The sequence below is a fragment of the Dryas octopetala genome, chromosome 4, assembly GCF_963921425.1.
Source record: "Dryas octopetala chromosome 4, drDryOcto1.1, whole genome shotgun sequence".
NCBI classification, from domain to species: domain Eukaryota; kingdom Viridiplantae; phylum Streptophyta; class Magnoliopsida; order Rosales; family Rosaceae; genus Dryas; species Dryas octopetala.
In genome coordinates, this window is record NC_141369.1 from 22897780 (window position 1) to 22924387 (window position 26608).

At 36.8% G+C, this 26608-nt stretch overlaps 5 protein-coding genes across 6 annotated transcripts; 3 read left to right on the forward strand and 2 right to left on the reverse strand.

Annotated features, from left to right (window-relative positions):
- Positions 1-2606: 2606 nt before the first annotated feature.
- On the forward strand, positions 2607-3375 carry LOC147288382 (uncharacterized). Its single transcript, XM_086241565.1, has 2 exons — positions 2607-2834; positions 2955-3375. Exons 1-2 carry the CDS (start codon positions 2775-2777, stop codon positions 3096-3098), a joined length of 204 nt encoding a protein of 67 aa, XP_086097691.1. The 5' UTR covers positions 2607-2774; the 3' UTR covers positions 3099-3375.
- Positions 3376-5827: 2452 nt separating this feature from the next.
- On the reverse strand, positions 5828-7778 carry LOC147288383 (F-box/kelch-repeat protein At3g06240-like). The gene is made up of 2 exons (XM_086242489.1): positions 7677-7778; positions 5828-7206 (listed from the first exon to the last, which is right to left on the reverse strand). The coding sequence occupies exon 2, from the start codon at positions 7200-7202 to the stop codon at positions 5952-5954; it is 1251 nt and encodes a 416-aa protein (XP_086098615.1). The 5' UTR covers positions 7203-7206; positions 7677-7778; the 3' UTR covers positions 5828-5951.
- A 2282-nt stretch (positions 7779-10060) lies between these two features.
- On the forward strand, positions 10061-12407 carry LOC147288384 (Pentatricopeptide repeat (PPR) superfamily protein). The gene has a single exon (XM_086241420.1). The coding sequence runs from the start codon at positions 10131-10133 to the stop codon at positions 12120-12122; it is 1992 nt and encodes a 663-aa protein (XP_086097546.1). The 5' UTR covers positions 10061-10130; the 3' UTR covers positions 12123-12407.
- A 5864-nt stretch (positions 12408-18271) lies between these two features.
- Positions 18272-22265, forward strand: LOC147288385 (protein CLAVATA3 INSENSITIVE RECEPTOR KINASE 5-like). 2 transcript variants are annotated; one of them, XM_086238948.1, is made up of 12 exons: positions 18272-18541; positions 18776-19124; positions 19239-19371; positions 19515-19586; positions 19687-19830; positions 19921-19992; positions 20093-20152; positions 20262-20359; positions 20482-20628; positions 20753-21094; positions 21187-21566; positions 21644-22265. In XM_086238948.1, the coding sequence occupies exons 2-12, from the start codon at positions 19010-19012 to the stop codon at positions 21962-21964; spliced, it is 1884 nt and encodes a 627-aa protein (XP_086095074.1). In that variant the 5' UTR covers positions 18272-18541; positions 18776-19009; the 3' UTR covers positions 21965-22265. The 2 variants fall into 2 exon arrangements, with proteins under 2 accessions (XP_086095074.1, XP_086095073.1); XM_086238947.1 differs by having other exon boundaries at positions 18272-19124.
- A 686-nt stretch (positions 22266-22951) lies between these two features.
- Positions 22952-24464, reverse strand: LOC147288386 (F-box/FBD/LRR-repeat protein At1g13570-like). Its single transcript, XM_086241009.1, has 3 exons — positions 23580-24464; positions 23334-23492; positions 22952-23230 (listed from the first exon to the last, which is right to left on the reverse strand). The coding sequence occupies exons 1-3, from the start codon at positions 24462-24464 to the stop codon at positions 22952-22954; spliced, it is 1323 nt and encodes a 440-aa protein (XP_086097135.1).
- Positions 24465-26608: the final 2144 nt, after the last annotated feature.

Genomic DNA, 26608 nt, shown 5'->3' on the forward strand with positions numbered 1-26608 from the left:
GGACCTGCACAGGGTTTTCTTGAAATTAAAAATCGCCTTGCCTTTGGTTCCAAGTAGGGATGGCCATTTTAAAACCCACGGGTACCTACTCTATTAGGGTAGTGTGGGTATGGGTAATTGGGTAATGGGACGGGGTATGAGTATACATGTTAATACTTGTATAAAAAAATGAGTGGGTATGGATAATACCCGTGATTTATCCAAACCTATTTAAATTTTTTTTAATCATTAAATTCAAGTATAATGTACCTAAAATTTAAATTTAACTTGCAATTAAACGAATGAATAAAAATAGGAAAACGGAAAAAACATATGGATTAATTAAACAGAAAAACTTAAATTAGTTGATCAATTTTTTTTTTTGTTGAAAACTAATGGATCAATTAAACTATTGCAATATTTGATATATTGCAACATGATTGAAGTAGGAAGCGGAGCCTGGCCAAAAAAATAAGTAGGAAGCGGAGAAAAGAGAGAGAGAGATGTTATGTAATTGTAATTGTTCATAATAACATGTAACTATGTACTGTAAGAGTGGCAAAAAAAAAAACTATGTACGGTAAGAACTGATATTAAAAAAAAAAACTGAAATCAGGACCAAAAAAAAAAAAAAAGAATGGTGGGTTTTTGTGTTGAGTTTGGGTAACCCATTACTTTGATGGGGCGGGTAAGGGTTATACCCATTATACTATGGGGTGGGTTACATGGGTATGAATTTGATAAACTGCTATTTGCACACTCTTTTTTTTCTTTTTGCACACCTTTTTCCCACTTTTTCTCATTTCACACCCTCACACACTTCCCATAATTAAATTTTCTCGTACACACACCCCTCCCAATTACCATAATATCCTCCATTTTATCCAACACACCCCATCAACTCAAAAAAAAAAAAAAAAAAACACACACACCCCTTCACCAACCCACCCAACTCCTTCCTCCTTCACCGGACAACCCAAACCAAAAAAATAAAAACACCCCATCCCTCCTCACCGGATCAACTCTCTCCCTCCCCCTCCCCTTCCCCCTCCCTCTCTCTTCCCCGGCATGCAACACCACCATCCTCTCTTTCTCTCCTCCTCGACATGCAGCACCACCATCATCCCTCTCTCTCCTCCCCGCATGCAGCACCACGTTCCTTCCTCCCCCTGTTTCAACCCACCCACCCAGCCCCTCACCCGAACACTTCCTTCCTTTCCGCACCATCCCCGCACCACCCTCCTCTCTCTCTCTCTCCTCCCCCGTAGCACCACCTCCTCTCTCTCTCCTCCCGCGCACAGCATCTGTTCGACACTGGTCCGCCGAAAATGTTACACTCGTTCGGCAGTCATAGAGAGCTTCGATGGTGTTGCACGCAGTGGCTGGAAGCCGCTGCGCGTGGTGGTGCTGCAAGCAGAAGAGGCGGGGCTAGGGTGGTCAAGGCTGGGTTGGGGTGGGCTGGGGCGGGGCTGGGGTGGTCGGGGCTGGGTTGGGCTGTGACAGGGAGAGAGGGGTAGAGAGAGGGAAGGAGAGTTAGAGGGGATGAGGCTTTGGGTAATTTTGTTTTAGGTGTTTTTTGTCATTTCACAAATTAAAATTTTAGAGTATGCAAATAGCAATCCTCTAAATTTCTACTTAAATGAGTTTGTTTTTGTGGATATCTGTCCGGTGAAATGGTTATTCCTAGTTCCAACCCATGATGACCCAGATGTGAAGGCACATATTTTGAGCTGTCTTGTGATATTAGACACCAATTCTTATTAAGATGACCCAATATGGAATTCAGGTTCTTGAGCAAATGAGATTTCAAAGTTTAAGCCCCTTTTGCATGCTCGTACAGGGTTTGAGCAAATGAGCATTTGTAATACATAAGTCATAAGCAGAGGTTGATTGCATCATGAAGGAGGAGGACCCATCATAGACGTTTCATTGCATCTTATGGCGCTGATAATGACATCATAAATTGGTTTTGGGATCATGTGGTTGAGAGAGACCTAATGTGTCAAAATATGTTAATGTCAAGGAAATTAAATGGAGCAAACGTATAGGAGATGTCACTGTGGTGATTACAGAGACTCAATCTTTCATGCTATAAGGGATGAGAGCAGGTTCCTTACCCAGTCTGGTACCCGTTTTGGTACCAGGCTTTTAATCAAAGCCATTGGAAAAGTAGCAGAGAGAGAAAGAAAAGGTACAAGCTCATGAAGGTTAGTATAACACAAACCTTTGTCATTCAACATGTTTTGATTACACATCTCATAACTTTGTTCAAAAATGAGGTTTGTCACTTAAACAAAGAAATTATATATCATAATGGAACAATATAATAATATATATCAGTGGATCACCAGAGAGAGACTCTGTTCAAGCCAAAGAAATTATTATCCACAACACTTACTTTTCTTTTACAGGAATTCCATCATGCTGTAAAACTAGTGTCCACACACGCAATACGTCAAAACCCTCAAAATATCAACTGCATTGAATTCCTGCCCCCCCGAAAAAAACAACTGTTAATGAAGATAAGTATGAATTTTTCTCAACAGCCTACTGGTCAAAAGGTCAGCCCATATCTTAATGCGAGACGTGTTGGTCCGATACAAAGAGCAAGATGAAGTACCTGAAACTGACCTCCAAGTGGCATAACACGTGTCGAGCATTCAGATGACTCTGAATGCTATATAAACCCTTCCCAATGCCGATATACTCATCAAGCGAATTAAATTCGAGTTCTATAAACTTACAGTTGATACTTCAAGTAGTGTTCAAATTTCCAAGAAAGCAAGAAGAAGAAAATGGCTGACAACTCACAGAAGATAAGCTACAAAGCCGGAGAGACCAAGGGCCAAGCTCAGGTACACTCAGCCTCACCAAGCTATTGTAATCTGCATTTTATGTTTTTGTCATCTTTATCTATTAAATGTTGTTGATTTTCCATTGACATTGTTGTGGGTGTGTTTGTGTTGGGTTGACAGGAGAAGACCAACACTATGACGGACAAGGCCGGCAATGCGGCCCAATCCACCAAGGAATCGGTGCAGGGGGCAGGCCAGCAGGTGGGGGCCAAGGCCCAAGAAGCTGCTGAGGCTGCCAAGAAGACGACTGGCATGAAGAAATGAAGCTGCAGCTGAAGCATGCTATAGATATGTTTTGGCTTTTAGGGAACTTTTGGATTGCTCTTTTTAGAGAGCTTCTTGGTTTTAGCAGTTGTTTAAATTTCTTGTTTATAAACAAGAGAACTCTAGAGTCTAGTCCTCTAGTCTAGCGTTCTCATTTGGTGTGTGTTAATTCACACTTTCTTAATGTTATTATATTTTCTTTAAGGAAAAGGGCTGCTCTGTCTGCTGTAGTTCTCACACAGTCACACCTTTAATTTAATCCATAACAACTTTTTCATGTGCTGGTTTTAGAATGAGTTTGATCTTTCATTTAATGAATGAGTTTGATCTTTCATTGAATCACACCTCCATGAGTGAGGAATGGGTGTTGCAGGTGATCTTTCCCAACAATAATTACTTGCAATAGATTCCACAGCATTCATCTAAATTATCAACTTGTTCTGTTGTCTACAAAACAAAGTAGATTCAATGAATTGGAACCGAAAATTCTAAAACAGAAAATACAAATAAACAAAAATAGCATATATAATCAAGAGAAGTTTCCTAAAGCCTTGTATTTCATTGGCAGATAATACAAAAATTCCTCTAACCACCTGTCTATGCTTCAATCAAATTATTATAGTTTTTGAGAGAGATCAGGCTGCCAGTATAATTGAAGATTGATGAACGATGTTGTGGATTTTCCTCAAATACTTGAGTGCTGAATTCCTGCCCACTTCTCAAATTGTAAAAGAAGACAACCCTCAGATACTTATATTTAAAAAATATGCCATGCTCCCAAACACCTATATAAAGAGGAAAACAAAAACCATTCATATAATCTATGGTGTAATCTTTTGCCCCTTCTTTTTTGTCATAATTCTTCAACACCCATATCTAGACTTAATATCCAGTCCGTAAATAGAAGCAAGCCGCAAGAGACCAATTCTAGCGTGTATCTAGTATCAATCCTCGATGATAGGTCTGCAACAAATTCACCATCTTTCCTTATTGTCAAGCCCATATCGTATTTCAGAGCTGGAAAGGTGATTAATCTGGAGGACTGAGAAAAAACCATAACTTGAGGTGTCTCCCGCTCTTCAAATTGAAAATGCATGGCAGGGCAATTGACGAGGTTGCACAAGGTCTTAGACACATTGGACCCGAAAAAGTGACTTTGTGGGCAGCCTCGAAAAGATGTTGAGGAGGATTTCAATGGGGAGATCCATCGACTCTGGGGTGTTGTTATCCTCGGCATCTCTATAGTCCAACCTAATCAAACAAATTAATTAAAAATTCAGGGCCTGTTTAGTATTTTATTCGAAATATTTTTTTTCAAAAACAAAAAAATAAGTTTTAATCAAAAAACGTGTTTAGTATACTATTTTTAAAAACAATGTTTAGAAAAAAATTAAAAAACATGACTATTTTTAAAAATTAATTAAAAATTCAGTAACTCGTAGTTTAAAACCTTTTATCCAAAAAAGTACATATATATTTATATATGCTCATGTACCCTAGAAATCAAACTACAACTCTGAATTTCACACGCTTAATTACAACCCAAGTCTCAAATCTCAATACTTTAGTTTGGGATATATTGTACCTTGCGCGACTTACAATTCTATCATGTACACGACTTTAATTTCCTACTCCTCACTATGCTTTTTCTTCTTATCTCTAAAATTACTTGAAGAGATTTTCTTAGCAGTGAGAAAACGACCAAAAAGATTATAATAAGTTCTAAACTTTATGCATAGAAGGAAGAAAGAAATTGAGACAGAGATAGATAGATACCTGAAAAAGATGACTCACATGGGAGGAAGAGGCTGCTGCCGCCGAGAAATAAGACTTTTTAAAGGTTTTTGAGTCGGTTTTTAACTTTATGCCTTAGGCTTACGACACACTCTCTCTCTCACTCTCATTTTTTTTTGTTTCGGGTGTGTGGATTGTTTTTCTTTTTCAGACAAAGAGAAAAAAACACAAATGCAATTATTAATATTTAAATTTAAATTTAAATCATAAATATTACTCTTAATAATTGTATATATGTTATAATTTTTTTTTTTTTTTCAGTTTAAGGAATGGGAAATCAAACTTGAGTGCAGATGAGCAAACTCTACGACCCTTCCACTGGACTGCCCACCAACTACACATACGTGTTATAATTTAAAGTGCATTCATAAGATCTTATAGCATATTTATTCGTGTAATACCACATAGTATATTCGTAGCACCACATTAACATAACATGCAGTGTCGTGGACAAGGTTAGCAATGCGGCCCAATCTGCCCAGGCCCAAGGAGCTGCTGAAGTTGTCCAGAATACTACTGCCAACTGGCCCACTGGCATGAACAATTGAAGCTGCTATGCTATGTTGGCTGCCTTTTAGGGAACTTTTGGATGCTCTTTCTAGAGAGCCTCTTGTTAGCAGCGATTTGAAATTTTAAATCTCTTGTTTATATGATAAACAAGAGAGATCTAGTTCCTACTTCGCTAGGGCTCTCATTTGGTGTTTGTTAAGACTTCACACTCGGTTCATTTTTTGTTGTTGTTATTGTTATATTGCTATTCCCAGAGTCAAAGCAAGAGGGTTCTCTCTGTTGTAGTTCTCACCTTCATCAATTCATAAACTGTGTCATGTGCTGGTTTTAGAACGACCTCCATCTTTTATTTAAGCCCATCTATAGTTCATGCTGTAAGTAAGGAAACAGTGTTGCTAAAAGTGATCTTTCCCAACAGTAAGTACTTCAAATAGATTCAACAGCATTCATCTAAATTATCAACCTTGGTCTTTTGTCTACTAGATAAGCAAAAACAAAGATGCACACCCAATGAACTGCAAAATTAAAATAAAAAATTAAGAGAAGTACTTAAGCTTGCAGATAAGAGAAACTCCTCTGACCTTCAATCAAATTATCATAATTTCTTAGAGAAACCAGACTTCCAGTATAACTGAAGATTAAGGGAATGCTCGTACGATTTATCGGATCATCGTCAACTATTTGAGTTCTAGATTGCTGCCCACTTCTCAAATCGTAAAAGAAGACAACCCCTTTAGAGAACCAAGTATCATCTCTTAAAAATATGCCATGCTCCCAAGCACCTATAGAACTAGTAGGAGCCCACCATTTAAAATCATCATACCAATGACCCAGATCGAAATCTATGCTGTAATCTTTTGACCACTCTTTTTTATCATAGTTCTTCAGCACCCATATCTCAATTTTGGTACTTGACATTGAAGCGTCAACGACGGCCATACATCCTCTCAAATTAAGCAAGTAACGAATGTTATCGCATCCAAACTTGGGATGAGGAGTCCAACTCAACTCCTCTTTCTTGAAGTCAAAAGAAAGTATCTGACTTTTATATGTAATTGCAGCAGGAGTGTTAGAGAGTTCAATCAACCAATGCATATTTCCATATGCATATACACTCTGCCTACCCTTCCAAAAACCTAAACAAGAAGGAGGATCAACTGATGGTATGCGTCGCCATGAGCTTGTTCCCAATACATGAACTTGGCTCACCAGGGAGTCCTCGTATGCCTTCCCAGAAACACAAACAATCTTGTGGGTGCCAGTAATGGGATCGAATCCAATGCCATACCACTCATGCTCGTGCTCTGCTTCAACTTTACTTGGTGCAGGCAGTTTTAGAACTTCTTTCCTAAGAGGATTGAATAACAGGAACTGATCTCCGATTGCTCTCTTGTCTATAAACAGAAGCAAGCCGCACGAAACCAACTCTAACTTGTATCTAATTCCAATGCCTGACGAAATGTCTAAGACTAATTCACCATCTTCACTTGCTGTCAAGCCCTTGTTGCCAATCATTTCGTATTTCAAAGCTGGCAAGGTGATTAATCTGGAATGACTTGGTGACCTATAGAGAACCATAACTTGAGTCGGCTCTTCATTGGTAGCAGTATATTGTAAATGCAGGGTAGCAAGAGAAGGGAAGTTGATTAGGTTGCAGAAGGTCTTAGAGACACACTGGAATCGATAAAGTGATTTTGTGGGCAGCCTCGAAAGGATGCCGAGGAGGATTTCAATGGGGAGGCCCATCAAATTTAGGCTGTTGCTGCAGCGGCGCATCCCCATGGTCCTCTCCATCTCCATAATCCTACTTAATCAAAAAGAAATTAAAGATTCAATAACTACTTTGAATCCTTTTATTCAATAAAGAACATAGATTATCCTAGAAATTAAACTATAATTCTCAGCATTCGAAGACTTATTTAAGGAGGAATAGAAATTTGTAGGTATAAGGATTCTATTTGATATAGGAACCAAACACAAATAGGAATTTGCAACATACAACCCAAGTCTCAATACTCTAGTTTGGGACTTACAATTAGCTCAAGTACACAACTTTCCTACTCCCAACACTGTTTTATCTAGTTATCTCTAGATTTAAGTGAAAAATTTTCCTTTTTTTTTTTCTTGTTTTGGTCAAGATTGAAGACATTATTGACCTAAAAAATAAAAGAAATTTTCTTAGCAATGAGAAAACGACCAAAAATATTATAAGGAAGTTCTAAGCTTTATGCAAGAATGAAGAGAAGATGGTTTAAGCAATTCAGAAAGAGATACCTGACGATGGGAGAACCGGCGATGCTGGCTCGAATGGGAGGAGAAAGAGGACTTTTTGAGCAGTTTACACTTACGCAATTTCGTTCAAATTTTGAAACTCTGAAAATTAGAAATCAATTTAATTCTTATGTTTAGTAAGTACATAAAAGAAAAATTAATTTCTGGTCAAGAGAATCTGATGCTCTTATTGAAGGGAAAATGAAATCCTCTTTGGAGCAATGAAATTAATTTTTCCCTTTTTAGAAAAATATTTATTAGTTCTTTTTAGACAAAACTAAACCTACTAATATTTCAAAATAAATAATAAATTATGGTACAATTGAAAAACTGACCAAACATATTATTTATTGCTTCAAATTTCTAGTTTACTTTTCAAAAAAATCAATTTCATGAATCAAACGGGTCTGGGTCTGGTCTCTCTTTTTATCTTTTTTTTTTTTAAATAAAATTTTATAGGTGGGGGTGGGGTGTTTGTTATAATTTTAAAATATCAGGGGCTCCCCTGATATTTCTGAATTTTACCGTATGCCCCTCTCTGTTTTTGTCAAACTCCAACTACATATTAAGTTGATTATGCTTGCCATTTTGAAACCATTATTATAGTTCTTCACATTCTTTGTTTTTTTTTTTTTTGGCCAGGCACATTCTTTGTTTTAAATTCAAGGAACACCCAATGAATTGGAACTAAAATTCTAAAAGAAGAAAATACAATTAAAAAAAAAAAAAAATCATAAGCAACAGAAGTTAATCAAGCCTTGCATTTATTAAATTCCTTGGCAGATAAAAGAAATTCCTCTATCTTGTCTCTTCTTCAATCAAAGTATCAAAGTTTTTGAGAAAAATCAAGCTTCCAGTATAACTGTATAATTGAAGATTGAAGGCACGACCCAATGATGTATCTGGCTCTCGTCAACTATTCGAGTTCAAGATTTTTGCTCATTTCTTAGATCACAAAAGAAGACAGCCCTTCTATAGCACCAAGTATCACTTATTAAGAATATGCCATGCTCCCCTCTATAATTATAACATGACACCCGAAATTTATGCTATAATCTTTTCCCCATTCTTTTTTATTATAATTTTCAACATCTATATATCTATTTTGGTGTTTGATGTTGAAGTGTCAACTATGGCTATAGATCCTTTCAGATTAAGTAAGTGAAGAATATTATTTTGTACAAAAATGATCTTTAAAGGGTGTATAGGAAATGAACCGGGTCATAAATTCATAATGCACAAAAAGATCATTTACTACGTTTAGACCTAAAAATACTAAAAAATCATTAAAAATGGATCATGTACGATCCACGTTCTTATCTTTAACATAAAATATGATAGAAAATATGTCTTATAAATTAAGATAATGATTATAAAGTCTATTTTTGACTCTTAAAAATAAATTAACTCATCTACTTTTTTCAAATGAAAAAAGTCTACTTAATTAGTTTTAAATACACCTTTTAAAAAAATAAGTTTTTTTTTTTTTCACTCTCTTTTTCTCCCCTCCCCTTCGTGATATTCTCCTACATCTCTATGCGATCTCTTATCTTTGATCTCTTTCTCTACTCTCTCTTTCTCTCATCTTATGCCGATCTCTCTGTCTATTTCTCTCTTTCTCTCTGTGTTCTTCACCATATCTCAACGTCGGAGCCTTGAAGGAAGCCAGCAACCTTCGATCTGGAAGTGTTGGGTGCGATCTAAAAGTTTTGGAAGCGATCTGAAAGTGTTGAGCGATTATTATTGTCAAACAGTAACTATCTGAGACGATAGTTGTTGCACAGTGAGAATTGCCACTGTTTGACGTGAACAAAAAAAAGGTTGGGCGCATTGGCCTCCGTACCTAATGCATTTTTTCAGATGATTTCATTAAAGTAAATTGCATTGAGACTTGCTTTTTGATAACGAGCCTTAAAAAAGGCCTATTTTATATAATGAACTTTAAAAAAAAATACTCTATAAATTAATATGATAAATTGGCGCAATTTTTAAAGGGTAATGCTTGGATCACCTCACCCCCAAAAATGCTTGTTTGGCAGTGTAGGCTCAGATCAAAATCATTCATTTTTTAGATTACTTATTAAAGATTATTTCTGTAAAAAATTAATTTCATCGAATATCATTTGATTATATTACTATTATTAAATAAATAAAATAAATAGGCAATTTATATTTAAAAAATAGTTTATTGATCAAATCGTTTATTTATTTTATTTATTCGATAATAATTGTATAACCAAACAAGCATCAGTATTGTCCATTTTTTAATTCCGTGGTGAGGTGAAAACCAACCTTAGGTCCAAAATCTAAAGTGTGTAAAATGTTAAAAAACCAAATAAAAATAAAAACTTAACTGTTTTATCAAAAACAAAAGCTTTAACCAAAAACCCTAATGTCCCTCAGGCGCACATTCATCCTCAGACTTTAGTACCTCACAGAGAAACCCCGATCCTAGCGATGAGACAGCCATGGCGTTTGCTTCTTCTCCGAGCTCAACTCCGCTCTTCGCCTCACGTTTTTGTACAGTCTTCTCACTCTCAGGTATACTCCCAACCCAATCTCCATTCACTTTGCTCTCTCACTTCTCTCTTTCATACTGACACTTTCCAACCAAAGCTTTCACCTTTACAACCCATTTTCCATTCCCATTCCACAAACCTAATAAACCCTAGAAACCCCATTTCACGCAACCTCTCATCCGAAGCGGCGCTTGAGCTTAAAGACCCCGATCACGGGGTTATATCTGATATTTTCTCTAGTCCTAGGGGTGTGGATGATATTAGGAAAGACTTGGAGTCGAACAATGTTGTGATTAGCCATGATTTAGTTTTGAGGGTTTTGAAGGGCCTTGAATCAAGCCCTGATGTTGCGAGGAGGTTTTTCGATTGGGTTTTGTCATGTGAAGGTGAGAGATTGAGCTCCAAGTCGTATAATTCAATGCTGGATATTTTAGGTGTTAATGGGTTTGTGGAGGAATTTTGGGATTTGGTTGATGTTATGAAGAAAAAAGGCTATGGTGTATCGAAATGGGTGCATGATAGAGTTTTAGAAAAATTTAAGAAGGATGGGTTGGATGGTCATGCTGAGAAATTGAGAGAAGTGTATGCATCAGGGTCAACTGACAATTCCTCAGATAAGCTTTGTTCAAGGGTGTGTAAGATTGTTAAAAGTGAGGTGTGGAGTGATGAAGTTGAGAGGCAATTACGGGATTTGGATGTTGCATTTTCGAGTGATATGGTTAAGACGGTGTTGGAAAATCTTGCTACAGAGCCAACAAAAGCCCTGATTTTTTTTCGGTGGATGGAGGAGAGTGGGTTGTTGAAGCATGATCAAAAGACTTATAATGCTATGGCAAGGGTATTGGGAAGGGAAGATTGTATTGATAGGTTTTGGAAAGTTGTTGATGAAATGAGGAGCAATGGGTATGAACTGGAGTTGGAGACATATGTTAAGGTTTTAGGGCGATTTTGTAAGAGGAAGCTGACTAAGGATGCTGTGGACTTGTATGAGTTTGCAATGGCTGGTACAAATAAACCTTCGGTGCATTGTTGTACCTTTCTGTTAAGAAAAATAGCAGTTGGCAAGCAGCTGGATATGGATCTATTTTCTAGGGTTGTGAGAATCTTTGCAGAGAATGGGAATGTGTTGACCAATTCAATGCTCAATGCAGTCCTCAAGTCTCTAAACAGTGTTGGTAGATATGGAGAATGCAATAAGGTTTTCAAAGTAATGAATGAAGGTGGGCTTGTAGCCAGTGGTAATTTACAGGGTAAAATTGCTTTCCGGCTTAGTAGTGCTGGCAAAAATGAAGAAGCAAACGAATTTTTTAATAATATGGAAGCGTCTGGGTGTAATCCGGATCACAAGACATGGACCTCCTTAATTGAGGGACATTGTGTAGCTGGTGATCTCGATAAGGCTTTTGATTGTTTCCAAAAAATGGTTGAAAAAGAAGGGGTTGCCTCTGCTGGTTATGCTTTTGATTTGATTGTAAATGCATATTGCAGAAAAAACAGGGCAATTGATGCATACAAGTTCCTCAACGATTTGGTCAGTGAAAGGCAGCTCAAGCCATGGCATACTACATACAAATTGTTGATTAGTATGTTATTGGTTCAGGATGGATTTAAAGATGCTCTGAATATTCTGTGTCTGATGAAAAATCATGGATTCCCTCCTTATGTTAATCCATTCATCAAGTATGTATCGAAGTCTGGAACTGGTGATGATGCTATAGCTTTTCTGACGGCGATTACTTCAAAGAGAATTGCATCTAAAGATGTGTTTCTTCGTGTATTTAAAGCCTATTTCAAGGCTGAACGGCATACTGAAGCACAAAATTTTCTTTCAAAATGCCCGGGCTACATCCGTAACCATGCTGATGTTTTGAATCTCTTCTGTCGCGTTAAATCTGGAGACGGTGCTGCTACCACTGCAGTGGCTGCGTAGGCTTTGTTTTAACGTTTCTTGTATTGTATTCTGGGAGGTTAATGTAGTAGAGCATTTGTTTAAAAAATTTTGGATTGAAATTGGCTTGCTCCTCTATCAATATTAATGATTATTGGAGTGTTTTAACTTTGGAATGGATATTGCCTTTGCTCCTCTATAGGAGTGTTTTAACTTTGGAGTGGATATTGCCTTTCCTCCTCTATAGGTAATAATTACCATTGGAGAATGATCAACTCTTCTAGTGGTAAATATAAATTTAAGATATTCAAGTTTCCAGAGGCTCCTTTTATTTTGGTGTTTTTTTCTTGTGATATCATGTATGGCTATGACAGTTCAAGTGTTTGTTGAGTGACACCAGATTACTCACGACATCACATATATCTAATTTGCCTCAGTGCCCTGGGGTGAGATCCTCTTTGGGTCTATTTGTGTTGTCTATATCAAGTTCCAGTCATTATGATTAAGTGTTTTTTGGCTTTTAAGAGTTCTATTTTCTTTTGAATGTTTACCTCTTTCAAGAGCTCTTTAGTGAGTAGCCCCTATAATTTCCAGTAATGCTTTTCGAGTGAAGTTACAAAGTCAATGTTATCCTTTCCCCTCTATAAGAGGTTGCAGGAGAAGGATTGATTTACAAGTGAAAATTTTTTATATAGTTTCAGGACGGAGTAAGATGGCAATTTGCCAAACTCCTAACTTTGTTTCTTTTCTAGTAGACTGAGTTGTCTAGTAACATAATTTTCTTGAACAGTGTGTGATATAATCAGTTTTGGTTCAACTTTTGCCAAAGATAGTGTATGGTACTATGGTGTGGTGCTTGTCTACACTTTCAACTGAATTGATCTCAACAGTGTGTGGTTATATATGATCATATAACTACACACACTATCCATTTTAATCACCAGCATGAAAGCATGAGGTGTTTTTATTTCATTTTTATGTTAATTAGAAAAAACTAAACTTGGAGGTTTTTTTAATGCTGATTATATATGTTAAAAAAATCGTCAACAATTAAAGAGCAAATCAAACTTGCTTTGAGCTGCACTGTTTTCACATAGAAATTATGGTAGTGGGAGGTTATTGTCTTAGGCTTCCAGCTACGAAGAATAGTTGTCCAACCAGGGTAGGGATGTCTTTTCCAAAGGTAGTCAATTAGCCGGCACCAAATTTCTGCCTATTTATCTTGTATTCTTGATCTTTTTGTTTGGTTCTAAGAAACCATGTTCAAATTGCCTCTTAAAATCTGCACCTGTTTGTTTTAATTTCAAATTCATTTCCAGAACTCCTCTGTTCGGTCATTTTTTGTTGCCATAGCTGGTTTGGCTAAATTGAGCAATAGAGCTTTGTCAGGTGAGGACAGGCATGCCAATATGGTGGCCAAATGGATGGAATAAGACATTTCAATGAGCAAAACGTGATGAGTGTGACTGAACATTCCACTAGGTGGAGGTTTGTGTACTGTCAGTTCACACTAAATATGATTTTCTACATTTAAGTTATCTTGAGGAAAAAATGAGTAAATTTTTGTTGGGAGTTTTCTGTTTGAAATTTTCAACCTCTGGTTTCTTTAGAATGCAGAAAAGAAACAAGACAACTGATATTCTTAAAGACTGTGACAAATTGCCATCATCTTGTGATGATTAGTAGCTGTTACTTCCCCACATAGCGCATATCTCTGTTTTGCATCAAGTTTTATGCAGTGGGGAGACCAAAATTTGGACAACTGAAGCCTGCTTCTGGCATTGATTCATTCATCTCAGTTCTGAGTTTTCACATTAGAGCTGCTACAAAAACAAGTTGTCCCAAATGTTTAGTAGCTTTTGTCACAATGTCTGCAAGAATTCTCATGCCTTCTCAATGCAGAAGACCTGCTAAAATTGCTAAAATGATATTCCTTTTCTTTTTTCTGCAGAAGACCGTTGTAAAAGGAGCACTGTATACATTCGTGTACACTAGAACTTATTCTCATTCAAGATTTCAAGGTACAAAAGTACAAGCTCCCATATCAATCCAAGTTTCACACACACACACACACACATTTTAAAGTTTTAGGCCCATTACTTCTGCAGGGCTTCAGAATCTGATGTCCCAACACCTTAAACCTTTAACCTCATAACAAAGTTTTACTTTAGTAGCGTCGGCAATGCCAATCATGTCCCATAGGCCATAATAGTGAAGTGACCAGTAACTCTTTGGGAGGCAAATTTTCCCACCTAGAAAGAAAAAGAAGCCAAGTGGGGTTGAACCATTATTGTTAAACAGCTTAAATAAAGCTAAAGTGTAAAGAGGGAAGCATGGGCTCATAGACAAAATAATTGTGGTAAAAAAGAAAAAAAGTGGGCTGATCACTGATGGTTCGTCTATCAGGTTCTTAAAGATGTTAAAACATCATCCATCAAAGACACAAAGTGGAAAAGATGGGACACCATGTTCCCTCAAACCAGCTTTCTCTGTAAACTATTTGGTACCATGATTGTGATTCTGTGAACATGTTAATCACTTTCGATTTCTTGTGAATGACCCCACTTCACATAACTTCAGGAAATGACCTTCCAGAGCATAGAGTTAGAGGCAAGTAGACTAGTAGTTCAGTCGTCGTTTCGCATAAAGACAATGACTGAATCAGTAAGAAATCTAGACGACAGGGCAAACGTTGTCGTTGTTAACATATCTATCTCTTTTGTACTATTCATATAATACAAATTAAAGTGGAAATATATATATATGTTAAGGATAGTGTTCTTTTGCCATAGTACGTTAGCTTAATGTTGTAAGTTGTGAGACGTTAAATCTTAAAACAAGAATTCATTTGATAGGGAAGAGAAAGAAGAGCTTATCCCAAGTCCAAACCATTTGATGGCCCTTCTTGATGGAAAACATTATTGTAATAAGGAGGGCCAGAGGAGCTCATTCTCAGGGCCACACTAAAAATGCCCATTGTCCCTAAAAAGCACTTCTGATACATTCAGAACATTATTACTAGTGTTATGCAGAATATACAAGGTTATTAAGATGTTTGTAACACTTTTGATATCACCATTAATTAAACATTTAGGGCTCATTAAGATAATACTGTCAATGAACACTGTAATCATGAGTTTACCATTGGATTCCATGGCTTGGATATTTAACTTGGATAGCATGTAAGACCTCTGAAAATATGAAATTCTGAATCTACAAAGAGAAGGGGGACAATAATGACACTAACCCAAGGCCAATGGTAGTGGGTATCAGATTTTACTGTGACAAAGTACACATTTTGATATATGGGGACAAGATGGGGGCTAAAGCTTGTGAACTTTAGCTTGTTTGCTCTGTAATGTCATGTAGTACTCAATGTCATGTAGCCAAAGCATGAAAGCAAGAAGCATGTGGGTCTGTACTTGGTTTTTTCAAATTGTTATATTTTAGAAGCCTAAGCGGAGGCCTGGAGAGCTCTTCTTGTATTGAATCTGTTCAAACCTCAGTACCTCTCAGTTCAACAGCTAGTGGAAGAACAATTATTTCCTACTCATTTGGCTAAATGCTCTTGTTTGACTCTTCCTCTCTCTGTTGACTGCTTCCAAAGCCACCAGATTTTCATCCAACCCTCTCTCTCATTTGTATCTAGTCCCTCTTTCTTTCTCTATTCTCTCTCTTTTTAATTTATAGAAAACAGAAAGTTAAAAGAGGGACTCAGAACTCTCATGAATTAGTTTGTGAAGAAGGAATCAACAAGGGAATGGCCAAAATTTTTTGAAACATGCTTTTACCTTTTTTTCCCATGGAAATAGAAACAGTAATCAATGGAAGATGCTTTTTTTTTTTCTTTTCTTTTTGTTAAAGATAATGAAAGATGTTAATTAGATGGTTTAAATAACAAAGGAAAGTGTTTTAAATAGATGGGTTTGAGACAAATGGGGTTTGGCGCTAATGATTGTTCTTCTCCAAATCTAAGGCCTTTGCGGAGAGCATAAGCAAACAACCCCAAAAAGTTTGCCTTGCAATAAGACAACTTGCCCACCAATTTAAGAGGACCCTACTGCGGTGAATGTGATAGATCTTTTCTTAAACACAATATCCAATATAATACCATGAAATTAATAAGTTACATTAACTATTATGTGACATAAATCTGTATATGATTTTGACCTACTAATAATAAATAAGTTAATTTTGTGTCTGACACAACTAATAAATTTAAACATGAATCTGAAATGATATGATATATCATATATTAGGCGACTGCGACCCCCCAATTAAATCACAAACATTAAGATATAAGGTTAATTTAAATCACAAAATGGTACACATCTTGTTCGATCAGCGTCACACAACTAAATGCCCATTGCATGCCCAAATTTATTCAACCATGTCTGTGATCTTCACCATCCTTTCCTCTTTATGGAAATGCAATTAGCCTCCTTTTGCTAGCTAGGGCCACGAGTGGTTGAAGTTAAGGTACAAGAAAGATTCTGACAATCCAATCATACGACGCCACGTGTAAAGAGCAAAAGCCAAATCACATTTTCTGTGCACTTGTCTTGTTCCCTTAGGCTGTTGTTTTTGCCTCAGTATCATTACTGTATAGACATTGCATCTTGTCAAATTTTTAAAAGAAAAAGGAGAAAGGGGCAGGCAATGCAGACAAAGGGTGAGTTAAACTTTATCTTGGGTTTCATGGCAAAAAAAAAAACACCTTATCTTGGGTTTTATTGAATTCAAATTCTGATGTAGAACAAATGGTAGAACGGTTCATGCAACAACTCGACCACCAAAAGGCTAAGAAAAGGAACAAGCTTCAGCCTGGCCTAGTGTTAGAAATGAACCCATGATATACCGATTCGAAGGGAACGACCAAATTCCTTCGTTTATGGCTTCAAATAAGCAATTTAGTGTTTTTTAATAAGTTTTCTAAATTACACTTTATTTTCATTTTTATTTTCGTTTTGAATTTCGAACGTCTAGGATGCTGAACGTATTTAAACAACCTTTTTAGCTGTTTGTATTATTCATTATTATCATTTTTTAATCAGAAAATTTTGAGATTTCTCTCATTACTCTGGTGGACTCCAGATTCTTTTTTAGGGATAACGCTGATTTTTCCTAATCTCTTTTATTTGCGTGCTACGCTGCGTCAAAATCTAAAGTTATAGTCATGAGCAGTGAGAATCTAGTAGTGGATATGCCCTTTTTTGGGGGTTGAGGTGATGTGAAGAAATGGACAATAATGCCTAGCTGCCTTCAATATTTAATTACTCTGTTCTTTTCTTGTCTTTGGTCAATTCCATTTTCTTGTTGCTAGTAGTGTGTTTTGGCTATTTGGTCACATAGGATAGGGTCCTTAACAACATCCAGATCCCCAATTTCCTCCTCATCAAGAAAATTAAAACTATAACTTAAAACTTTATCCGATAATGAGTAGTTGTTTAGATGCAGATTTAAATTATTTGAGCGAAATTTTTGTGTATGTCACCAATTTTGTATGATATGTTTTTCATAACATGCATGTATAAACATAGAATCTCTGCATTAACTGTAAGATTCATATGCATATGCATATTGTGAATGAAAGGTTGTATATAACTAGCGCATATAATAATTTTTCTTATCCGGATTTTGAGAGACTTAAATCATATATGGTTTTGGCTATTGCCAAATGACCATTAAAACAAGATTGATAACATTGGCCAAAAAAAAAAAAAAAGAGATTGATGACATAAAGGGTGATTGATTCCCGGGATTTGCCTAGAAAAAACTTGTTTGGCTTGCAGCAAGAAAGACGAAATAGTATGTATTATTTCGTCTCATATAATTTAGAGGGAGAGAAGGGTCCTCCTGGAGAAAGGCGTTTGAGATGGCAGCTTTTGCTTTTTAAAGTTTCTCTTTTTGAACAAATTTTGGGAATGACTGTCTGCTGAAGGTAAAGAGTGAGCAGCATGTGTGATTTGTTAGCTGATAGTGGTTTATGGAATCTATAAAGCACATCCAACATTTCCAGCCCAAAAGAAACCAAATTTTGATTAAAAAAATGTGTATATAATAATAATAATACAAGTATATAACATATAATATTATTGTGCGTGGTGTTACTGGTGTACGTAAAAATAAAAAAAATAAATAAAAACTGTAACAAAGATCCTGATGGACATGGTCTAGAAGTCATGGTAGTGGGTGACCAAATCCACCATCAGTTTCTCATGTCCCAAGCACCAAAGTCCTCCTCGAGATTCTCACATTCTCATTTCCTTGAAAAAGAAGACGATGATTTTGTAACTTTACTGAATGGCCAAGCTCAGGGAATGTTGGATTCCTCACGGCCTCAAGCAAGGCATTTCCAGTTCCACACACACACTCTCACCATTTTGTATTTTTTTGTCAAGCATTTCAGAAAAATCCAATAAAAAAAATACAGCCTTATAATAAGTAACACCCATCTCTAGGTAAATGATATGTATGACTCCTGTTTTTATTTTGCTTTTTTTTTTTGGGTTTTAAGTGTTGTAGCAGGAATGTAATTTTTGAACAGAACCTTTTCTATGCAAATGCATGAGTAATATACATACATATACTGTCTTGAATTTCCTCTTCTCTCCTTGCCTTTTGAGCAGTTCCTCTTTTTTAAGCTCAGAGATATTATATACTATTTTCTTCACGGCCTCATGACTCAATGACAGGCATGCTAGTTCTTTTTATACCACCAAAAGAAGTGGCTTTTTCTTGGGTCTGACATAGATTTTCGGTGAATGGGATTCTCGCATGGAGAGCAAGAGGTGGGGTTGCACCAATTTGAAGATCAACTCTAACAAAACAAACCCAATTGAGATTTGGTTTTCCTAGCAGAGCACAGTAGCACTATCAGTCACACAATAAGCAAAGGCTTCAGCATCTGGGTTTATCTTATACTTGTGATGTTTGAATCAATGGGAATGACAGGAACAAAAGCTGCTCTCTGTTTTGTGGCATTTCTGTTGTCTTGGACATATGGAAATGGATTGCTTTCTCCCAAGGGTGTGAACTTTGAAGGTAACTTAGAAATTTTTCTTCTTCATTCCCTCACATATCTGCAAGAAAGGCTCATTTTTTTAGCTTTAATTAGTAAGAAAGTGCAGAATCCTCATCTGGGTGTTTTCATCTCAGTACAAGCTTTAATGGGTATAAAGAATTCTCTGGAGGATCCTCATGGTGTGCTAGACAATTGGGATACGGACTCTGTTGATCCATGTAGCTGGACTATGGTCACCTGCTCTCCTGAAAGCCTGGTTATTGGCCTGTGAGTTCGTACTGCAATTTCCTTTTCGAAAATTTAAATTCATCTGAGAGCTACAAGATTTGTAGAAAATCACAAACTTGATGAATGCATTTTGAAGTAGTTGAAATGGTCTCTGTTTTTTTTTTTTTTTTTTTTTTTTGCAGAGGGACTCCGAGCCAAAGTTTATCTGGCACTCTTTCTCCAAGCATTGGCAACTTGACAAATCTTCAGATTGTGTAAGTACTCAAACAACTGCCAAATTTAAGCCTTCAAAATGGCAATGGTTCTTGTTTTCATTGAATTTAATAAGGTATGGTGTTCTGTACTACTTTGCAGGCTCTTGCAGAACAACAACATAACAGGACCAATCCCTCCGGAGATTGGGAGGCTCTCAAAGCTTCTTACACTTGATGTTTCAAATAACTTCTTAACTGGGGAAATTCCCTCCTCTATCGGTCACCTGAAAAGCCTCCAATACTTGTAAGCATTTGTGATCCATGCTCATGAACTAGAAGTACTTTTTCTCTATTTGTTTCTAAAGCTAATATGGATGATTTCAAATGGATTTAGGAGGCTTAATAATAACAGTCTCACTGGAGCATTTCCAATGTCGTTGGCCAACATGACCCAGCTTGCCTTTTTGTAAATCTCTTGACCATTTCTATCTTACTGTTATATGCATGTTTATTTTAACTGTGATTCTGAAGTAAGCTTTGTCATTCTGTGATCTTGTGCAAGCCAGAGACCTGTCCTACAATAATCTGAGTGGCCCTGTACCTAGATTTGCTGCTAAAACATTCAAGTAAGCTCTCTCTCTCTCTCTCTCTCTCTCTCTCTCTCTCTCTCTGTGTCATATAACAGAGAATTTATTACTAAATTTTTTCCACCCCCTCTCGTTGCTGTTGTTTCAGCATAGTTGGAAATCCTCTGATCTGTCCAACGGGGTCTGAACCAGACTGCAATGGGATGACACTGATGCCAATGTCCATGAACTTGAATACTTCACAACGTACGGAATTTGAACTATTTTATTGTTTTGAGATTTCTTGCATAAACTACTTCAAAGTTTCTACAGTGCAATTTCAGTTATTTGTTCTGATTCTGACTTCACTTTGATCTTTTCTTGTCAAGCTGCTCTTCCTGGACGACCTAAAAGTCAAAAAATAGCGCTCGCATTTGGTTTGAGCCTTGGATGCCTCTGCCTGATTGCTCTTGGTTTTGGAGTACTAATGTGGTGGAGGCAACGGCGCAACCAACAGACATTCTTTGATGTTAAGGGTAAGTTCTGGATGATAACACATCATTAACTAAGAAAGGATTGATACAACATTTAATAATTGTACTGCGAAACCAATTGGATAACCAATCCCTCTACTTAATGCCATATGTTTTGAAATTTCAGACAAGCATCATGAAGAAATCTCCCTTGGGAACTTGAAGAAATTCCACTTCAGGGAACTTCAGATTGCAACAAACAACTTCACCAACAAGAACATACTAGGAAAGGGCGGCTTTGGACATGTGTACAAAGGAACTCTCCAAGATGGCACTGTTGTAGCAGTCAAGAGGCTTAAAGATGGCAGTGCACTTGGGGGAGAGATTCAATTCCAAACTGAAGTTGAAATGATTAGCCTAGCAGTTCACCGCAACCTGCTCAGGCTATATGGGTGTTGCATCACACCAACAGAAAGACTTCTAGTTTACCCATACATGTCCAATGGCAGCGTTGCTTCCCGTCTCAAAGGTAAGATATCAAAAGATAAAACTAACTGTACCTGACCATTTAGAAGTCCTATTATGTGTGGCTAATGTTGAATCTTATCGATCTCTTGACAGGTAAACCAGTCTTGGATTGGGGCACTAGGAAGCGGATTGCCTTAGGAGCTGCAAGAGGATTATTATACCTTCATGAGCAGTGTGACCCCAAAATAATTCACAGGGATGTGAAGGCTGCAAATATACTTCTTGATGACTACTGTGAAGCTGTGGTGGGAGATTTTGGGTTGGCAAAGCTTTTGGATCACCAAGATTCACACGTCACCACAGCCGTCAGGGGTACCGTAGGGCATATAGCCCCTGAGTATCTTTCCACAGGCCAGTCCTCTGAGAAAACAGATGTCTTTGGATTTGGAATCCTTCTCCTTGAACTAATCACAGGCCAGAGAGCACTAGAATTTGGCAAGGCAGCTAACCAGAAAGGAGCCATACTTGATTGGGTGAGCACACAACTCCTATGTAGTTTTTACTTTCCTATAGTATCATCAACTGACTAGTCCAATTCATATGATCACAGGTTAAAAAGATTCATCAGGAGAAGAAGCTTGAAATGCTAGTGGACAAGGATCTCAAAGTGAACTACGACCGGATTGAACTTGAGGAAATGGTTCAAGTGGCACTCTTGTGCACCCAGTACCTTCCTGGTCATAGACCCAAAATGTCTGAAGTGGTAAGAATGCTTGAAGGTGATGGGCTTGTGGAAAGATGGGAAGCCTCTCAAAAAGTTGAATCAACAAAGTCCAAAGCCCCTGAATTTTCATCATCAGATCGATACTCTGATCTCACAGACGACTCTTCATTATTAGTACAAGCAATGGAACTCTCTGGTCCACGGTGATTTCCAACTTGAAAATTTTGCGCTTTAAATGAAAGCATATCATAGCAACAAATTATAGTTGAAGCTACTAGGTTACATGAATATTGAGAGTTTATGTTGTATATTAGCAGTGTGTCAGAGCTCCAAAAGTTTTGATGTTTTCTTCCAATTGTACAGATTCTTGTTGAATAAGCTGACATTCTTAGGTTCAGAATTTATGTCATCTGTATTTCAACCGAGTGAGAAGTTTGAAGGAATCACTACTTAAATCCTGAGGTAGCAAGAACAATGTTATTGACTAGCTCTGTGATTGTTGTTCTCATTCTCTTTTTAAATCCAAGTAAGTGCACTGCATAATGTGGTATGAAGAAAATCTCGTCCAAGAATTTCATGGTTTGGTAATAAACTGATAATATAAGGACTAGTATTTTCCCAACTTTGTCATTTGAAGTAGGTCCTAGATTGGTCAGTCTTACATAGGTTCCACAATATCACAAGTCCCACAGAAATTCTTTGTTTATCACCCACTAATATTATGTAACAGCATGCCCCAAAAATAAAATCCAATTGCCAACATTCAACAGAAGAGAGTGTTGGAATAAGTATGCATTCTGACATACTGTGCTAACTACAGCCAGGATTTCCATTTCTAAATGATCATTGCCTGCTTTTCTAGTGCAAGAGCATGCAGATTGCTGCAGTCACAGTACTTATCCCAAGAAGAAATATTTTTTCACAATCAAGCATATATACTATGTTGTTAGACTATCTGACAAAAAAATAACACTCCATCCCAAGATACTAGCATCAATATACTCAAATCAATAAATAAAAGAAGGTACCAAATCTTTAATATTAAAGAGCTTGTTATCTGCTAAAAAAGGTAACAAGTCTAAGTTATACCAAATAGAAATGTTATAATGTAACAACAAAAGCTACTTTTAAGTTTTAAGTTTCTACCTACTGTATGTAAAGAAAACATGGAATGCCTGAAAGGATGAGCTCAGCTTATAAGGATAAATTAAAAATTTTCACATGTGGCGAAGCTGGCTTCACTTGCTCGAACAGACCTTCAGGAAGCCTTTCATAGGTTCCATAATGTACAACAGTCAGTCTTTCCAGCATGGGTGATCGAGCCAGTATAAACTTGATAAATATCCATTCAGTTCTAACACCACGGACAGCTCTTATATTTGCTTCTCTAAGTCGGTGAAAGTGCAGATTAGTCACATACTGTGTTATGAGGTATTCCACAACAGGTTTGGCATACTCAGTTGTACTAGCAACCTATGAGTCCAGGAAAGAAACCAAAGTCATGTTACAATTCAAAGGCCTAGAATGTATATAAAATAAGCTTGAATTAAAGGGCTAGTTTGCCAGAGAAACTCACGGAAAGGAACAGTTTCTCCAAGTTTGGAGCACTTCTAAACAAGTTGAGGCAAACCATCACTTCTGTCATGTAGTCCAACCTTGCTTCCATGAGTTCCAGAACTGACAGATGGTGAAGCAGAGTAGGAAGTCTGTCTGGTACATTGTCATTAGCCAGAAACTAGCAGCAAATGCAAAAACAGAAATATGTTAAGCCAACCAAATTAAAACTGAGGCCAAAAAGAAAGTGAAAGATAAGAAAAATTACCCCTAAGGCGGTACTGGATAGGGTCAGTCTCTGAATTGCATGCAGATGACCAATAACCCTGGTTAAATTGCCTACTCCAGTCCCAAGGACATGGGATATGACCCTCGTCCTCAAGTTAATGTCAACACTATCTAGAGATAGACTATTTTCAAGATGTATATCATCAAAGTTGGAATCTATTTTCAGATACTTGAGGTTTGGGTTGTGGATTCTAAGAACAACTGCATGATCAATGTGCAACAATGTCAACCTTTCAAGAACAGGGCAGTTGTTAATTATACGTTCTAGCACGCAACTAGTTGTACAAACTTGATTGATCTGGAGGATTGTGAGACACTTAAATACAGTGAATGCATCAGATTGCTTGATTGTACAACCGAAAAACTCCAAACGATTCAGTTGTGGGGACATAAATACACAACAAGGCAACCTAAAACGTTTTGCGGAATCAAACTCTTGTAGGATCAACTCCTTGAGACCTCTGGTAGCTATAAAACAAAGCCACTGATATAAATCAGAATGGTCTGGGTGGCAATAAGCAGAAAGCTTAAACTTCTCAATACCGCCGGGGTGATATGATTGAACTTGACGAATAATTTTCTTTATCACTTCCCATCTTTCCACTTTGTCTGATATGGATTTTGGGATGCATTTATCATCAATAACAAACTGTGAAAGGCTAGTCCATTTATGCCTCCACTTTTTGGATAACACACTGGTCTGCACAACTTCTTTAAGTGGCACTTGAACTAGGATGCTGTCCAATAGATGACGAGGCAGATCGCTAATCTTATCTATGTTCATATTCCTTTCCTTATCAGTTGCAGAAGACTGATAAGACCTTTTCATCTTCTTGTTCACTGATTCTTGAGATGAGCGAGCCATTGACTCAAACTATAGTGGAAGATTTGTACTTCAATACTTTCCCAAGAATGTTCTCTCAAACTAGGGAGTGCGGTTGGAAGTTACCATGTCTCCCACCTACAATCATTTTCTCATGTAGCATAAATTGTTGGACAGACTTATTACTAAAGAAGTTTTAATTCATCAATGATAGTAGCATTTATCTGCATGCATCATAGCATAGGCAATACTCAGACCAATAATCCATACACAGGAACAAAAATATATGTAAACTCATCAACTTTTAACTCCCCCAATATTAAGCCATCTCATTTGACCATTTCATCTAACATTGCGTGACCATAAAAAGATTAGTTTAAGGGAATTGTCCAGAGATTACAAAACAACCCAAGGCAATGCTAACTGAGGTAATGCACAAAATATAAATCTAAATTTCCACCAAAAATCATGAAAGTTAGCAATTATGGGCACAACCCAGATCCCAGAAAACAGAAAGAAAATCAAGGAAACTTTGAAAATGACACACCTGAGTCTAAACCCAGTCATATTCACTTTCTTTCTTATCAATTCTGACCAGCCAAAAATAGCAAGCACAACTAACTAAGCAAGTAAAGGGTGATGAATAAATCTAAAACACCAAACAAATACTGGGAACATCCAACACTCAAAAAGTCTCAATCTACCATATAAGTCTTGGCATTTAATACACAAAACCGACCCACATGTCACATGTATATTAGTTTATGCACACACAGAGTGTCAGAGTCATATGGGAAGAAGAAGAAGAAGATTACCAATTTACCACAACATCAGAGTAATCGATGAAACAAAAGAGTGCAGATAAATTCCATGAAACAAAAGGGTTCGATCATTGCATGAGGGCTATAAGGATTTTACAATCCAAGCTAACAAACATAGCAATCCAAGTAAATAGAACACACAAAATGTTCATCAAGATTCAATTTTTTTCTTTTATTGGGTTTTGGATAGAGTTCATCAAGATTCATCAATTCAACAAATCACCATTGCTCCCCAAAAGTTAACAAGTTAAAACATAGACATTCAAATCCAATCAAATCAATTATGAAAAAAAAGAAGATTGAATCAAATCTCAAACAATGAAAACAAAATATCAAAAATAAATAAATCCACGCTGATACGCTCCTACTCGAAAAGGAAACACCAGTAATTAACCCCTGTTCTATGGTACACCATATTCTATGTTTCCAACCAATCAGAATGCCACACGTGGCATACGGTTCACAAATCCTCCGCTTCCTATTTTCAAGTCCACATGCTGATGCCATCAATTTGGGGGTGTGTTTGGGTATGTTTTTGGTAGCGTTTGGTTGAACGGGCCAAATTGTTTTTTAAGAGTGTGACAATTTTTTTTTAACATTTGGTTACTTTGGTATGTGGTTTTTCAACAAGTACTACCACAGAATATGTAGGAAGTCTTCAAAATTTTGATTAAATTTTTTTTATGTATTTCTAACTAAAACATTTCACAGGAAGAATACTCTCAAACGACCCTTTAAATATTAAGATTAGATTATTTCACATACTCTATTTCTTACCTCTAAGGGATTAGTAGAGAATCCAAATTCCCTTACCTCTAAGTCCAATTTTTATATTTTTTAATAGAAACTGACGAAATCAAATAAAAGGCTATAAACTTATTCAATCTAGTTTTAATCTATAGTTTTAAAAACTGAATTTAGAAAAAAAAAAAACTTATAGGAAATCAATTAAATCAACTAAACTAAATTTAAATATATCTATCCATTTTCTAACCCAGGTGTAAAAACCAGTACACAAAACATAAATTTATGTAAAAATTAGAGATGAATTTTGTAATCTGAAATAAGAAATAATGTATACTACAATTGAGCAAAAAACATTAATTGAAGAACATACCTGAAAATGGTGTTTTGGTTACTACAAATATTGTAGATATCTACTCAATTAAAGTACCAAAGCATCTCATCTTCCGTTGTTGTTGCGGTCTCTTAGGTATCGGTAATCGTCGTGATCTTTTAGATATCTGCAATCGTCGCAATCTCTTAGATGTCTGCGATCATCTCTCAGATACTAAGATTGACGAAGAGTGAAAGAGGTAAAGTGAGAAAAGTGAGCAAGGGGGAAAGAGTTAGAGGTGGAGCTAG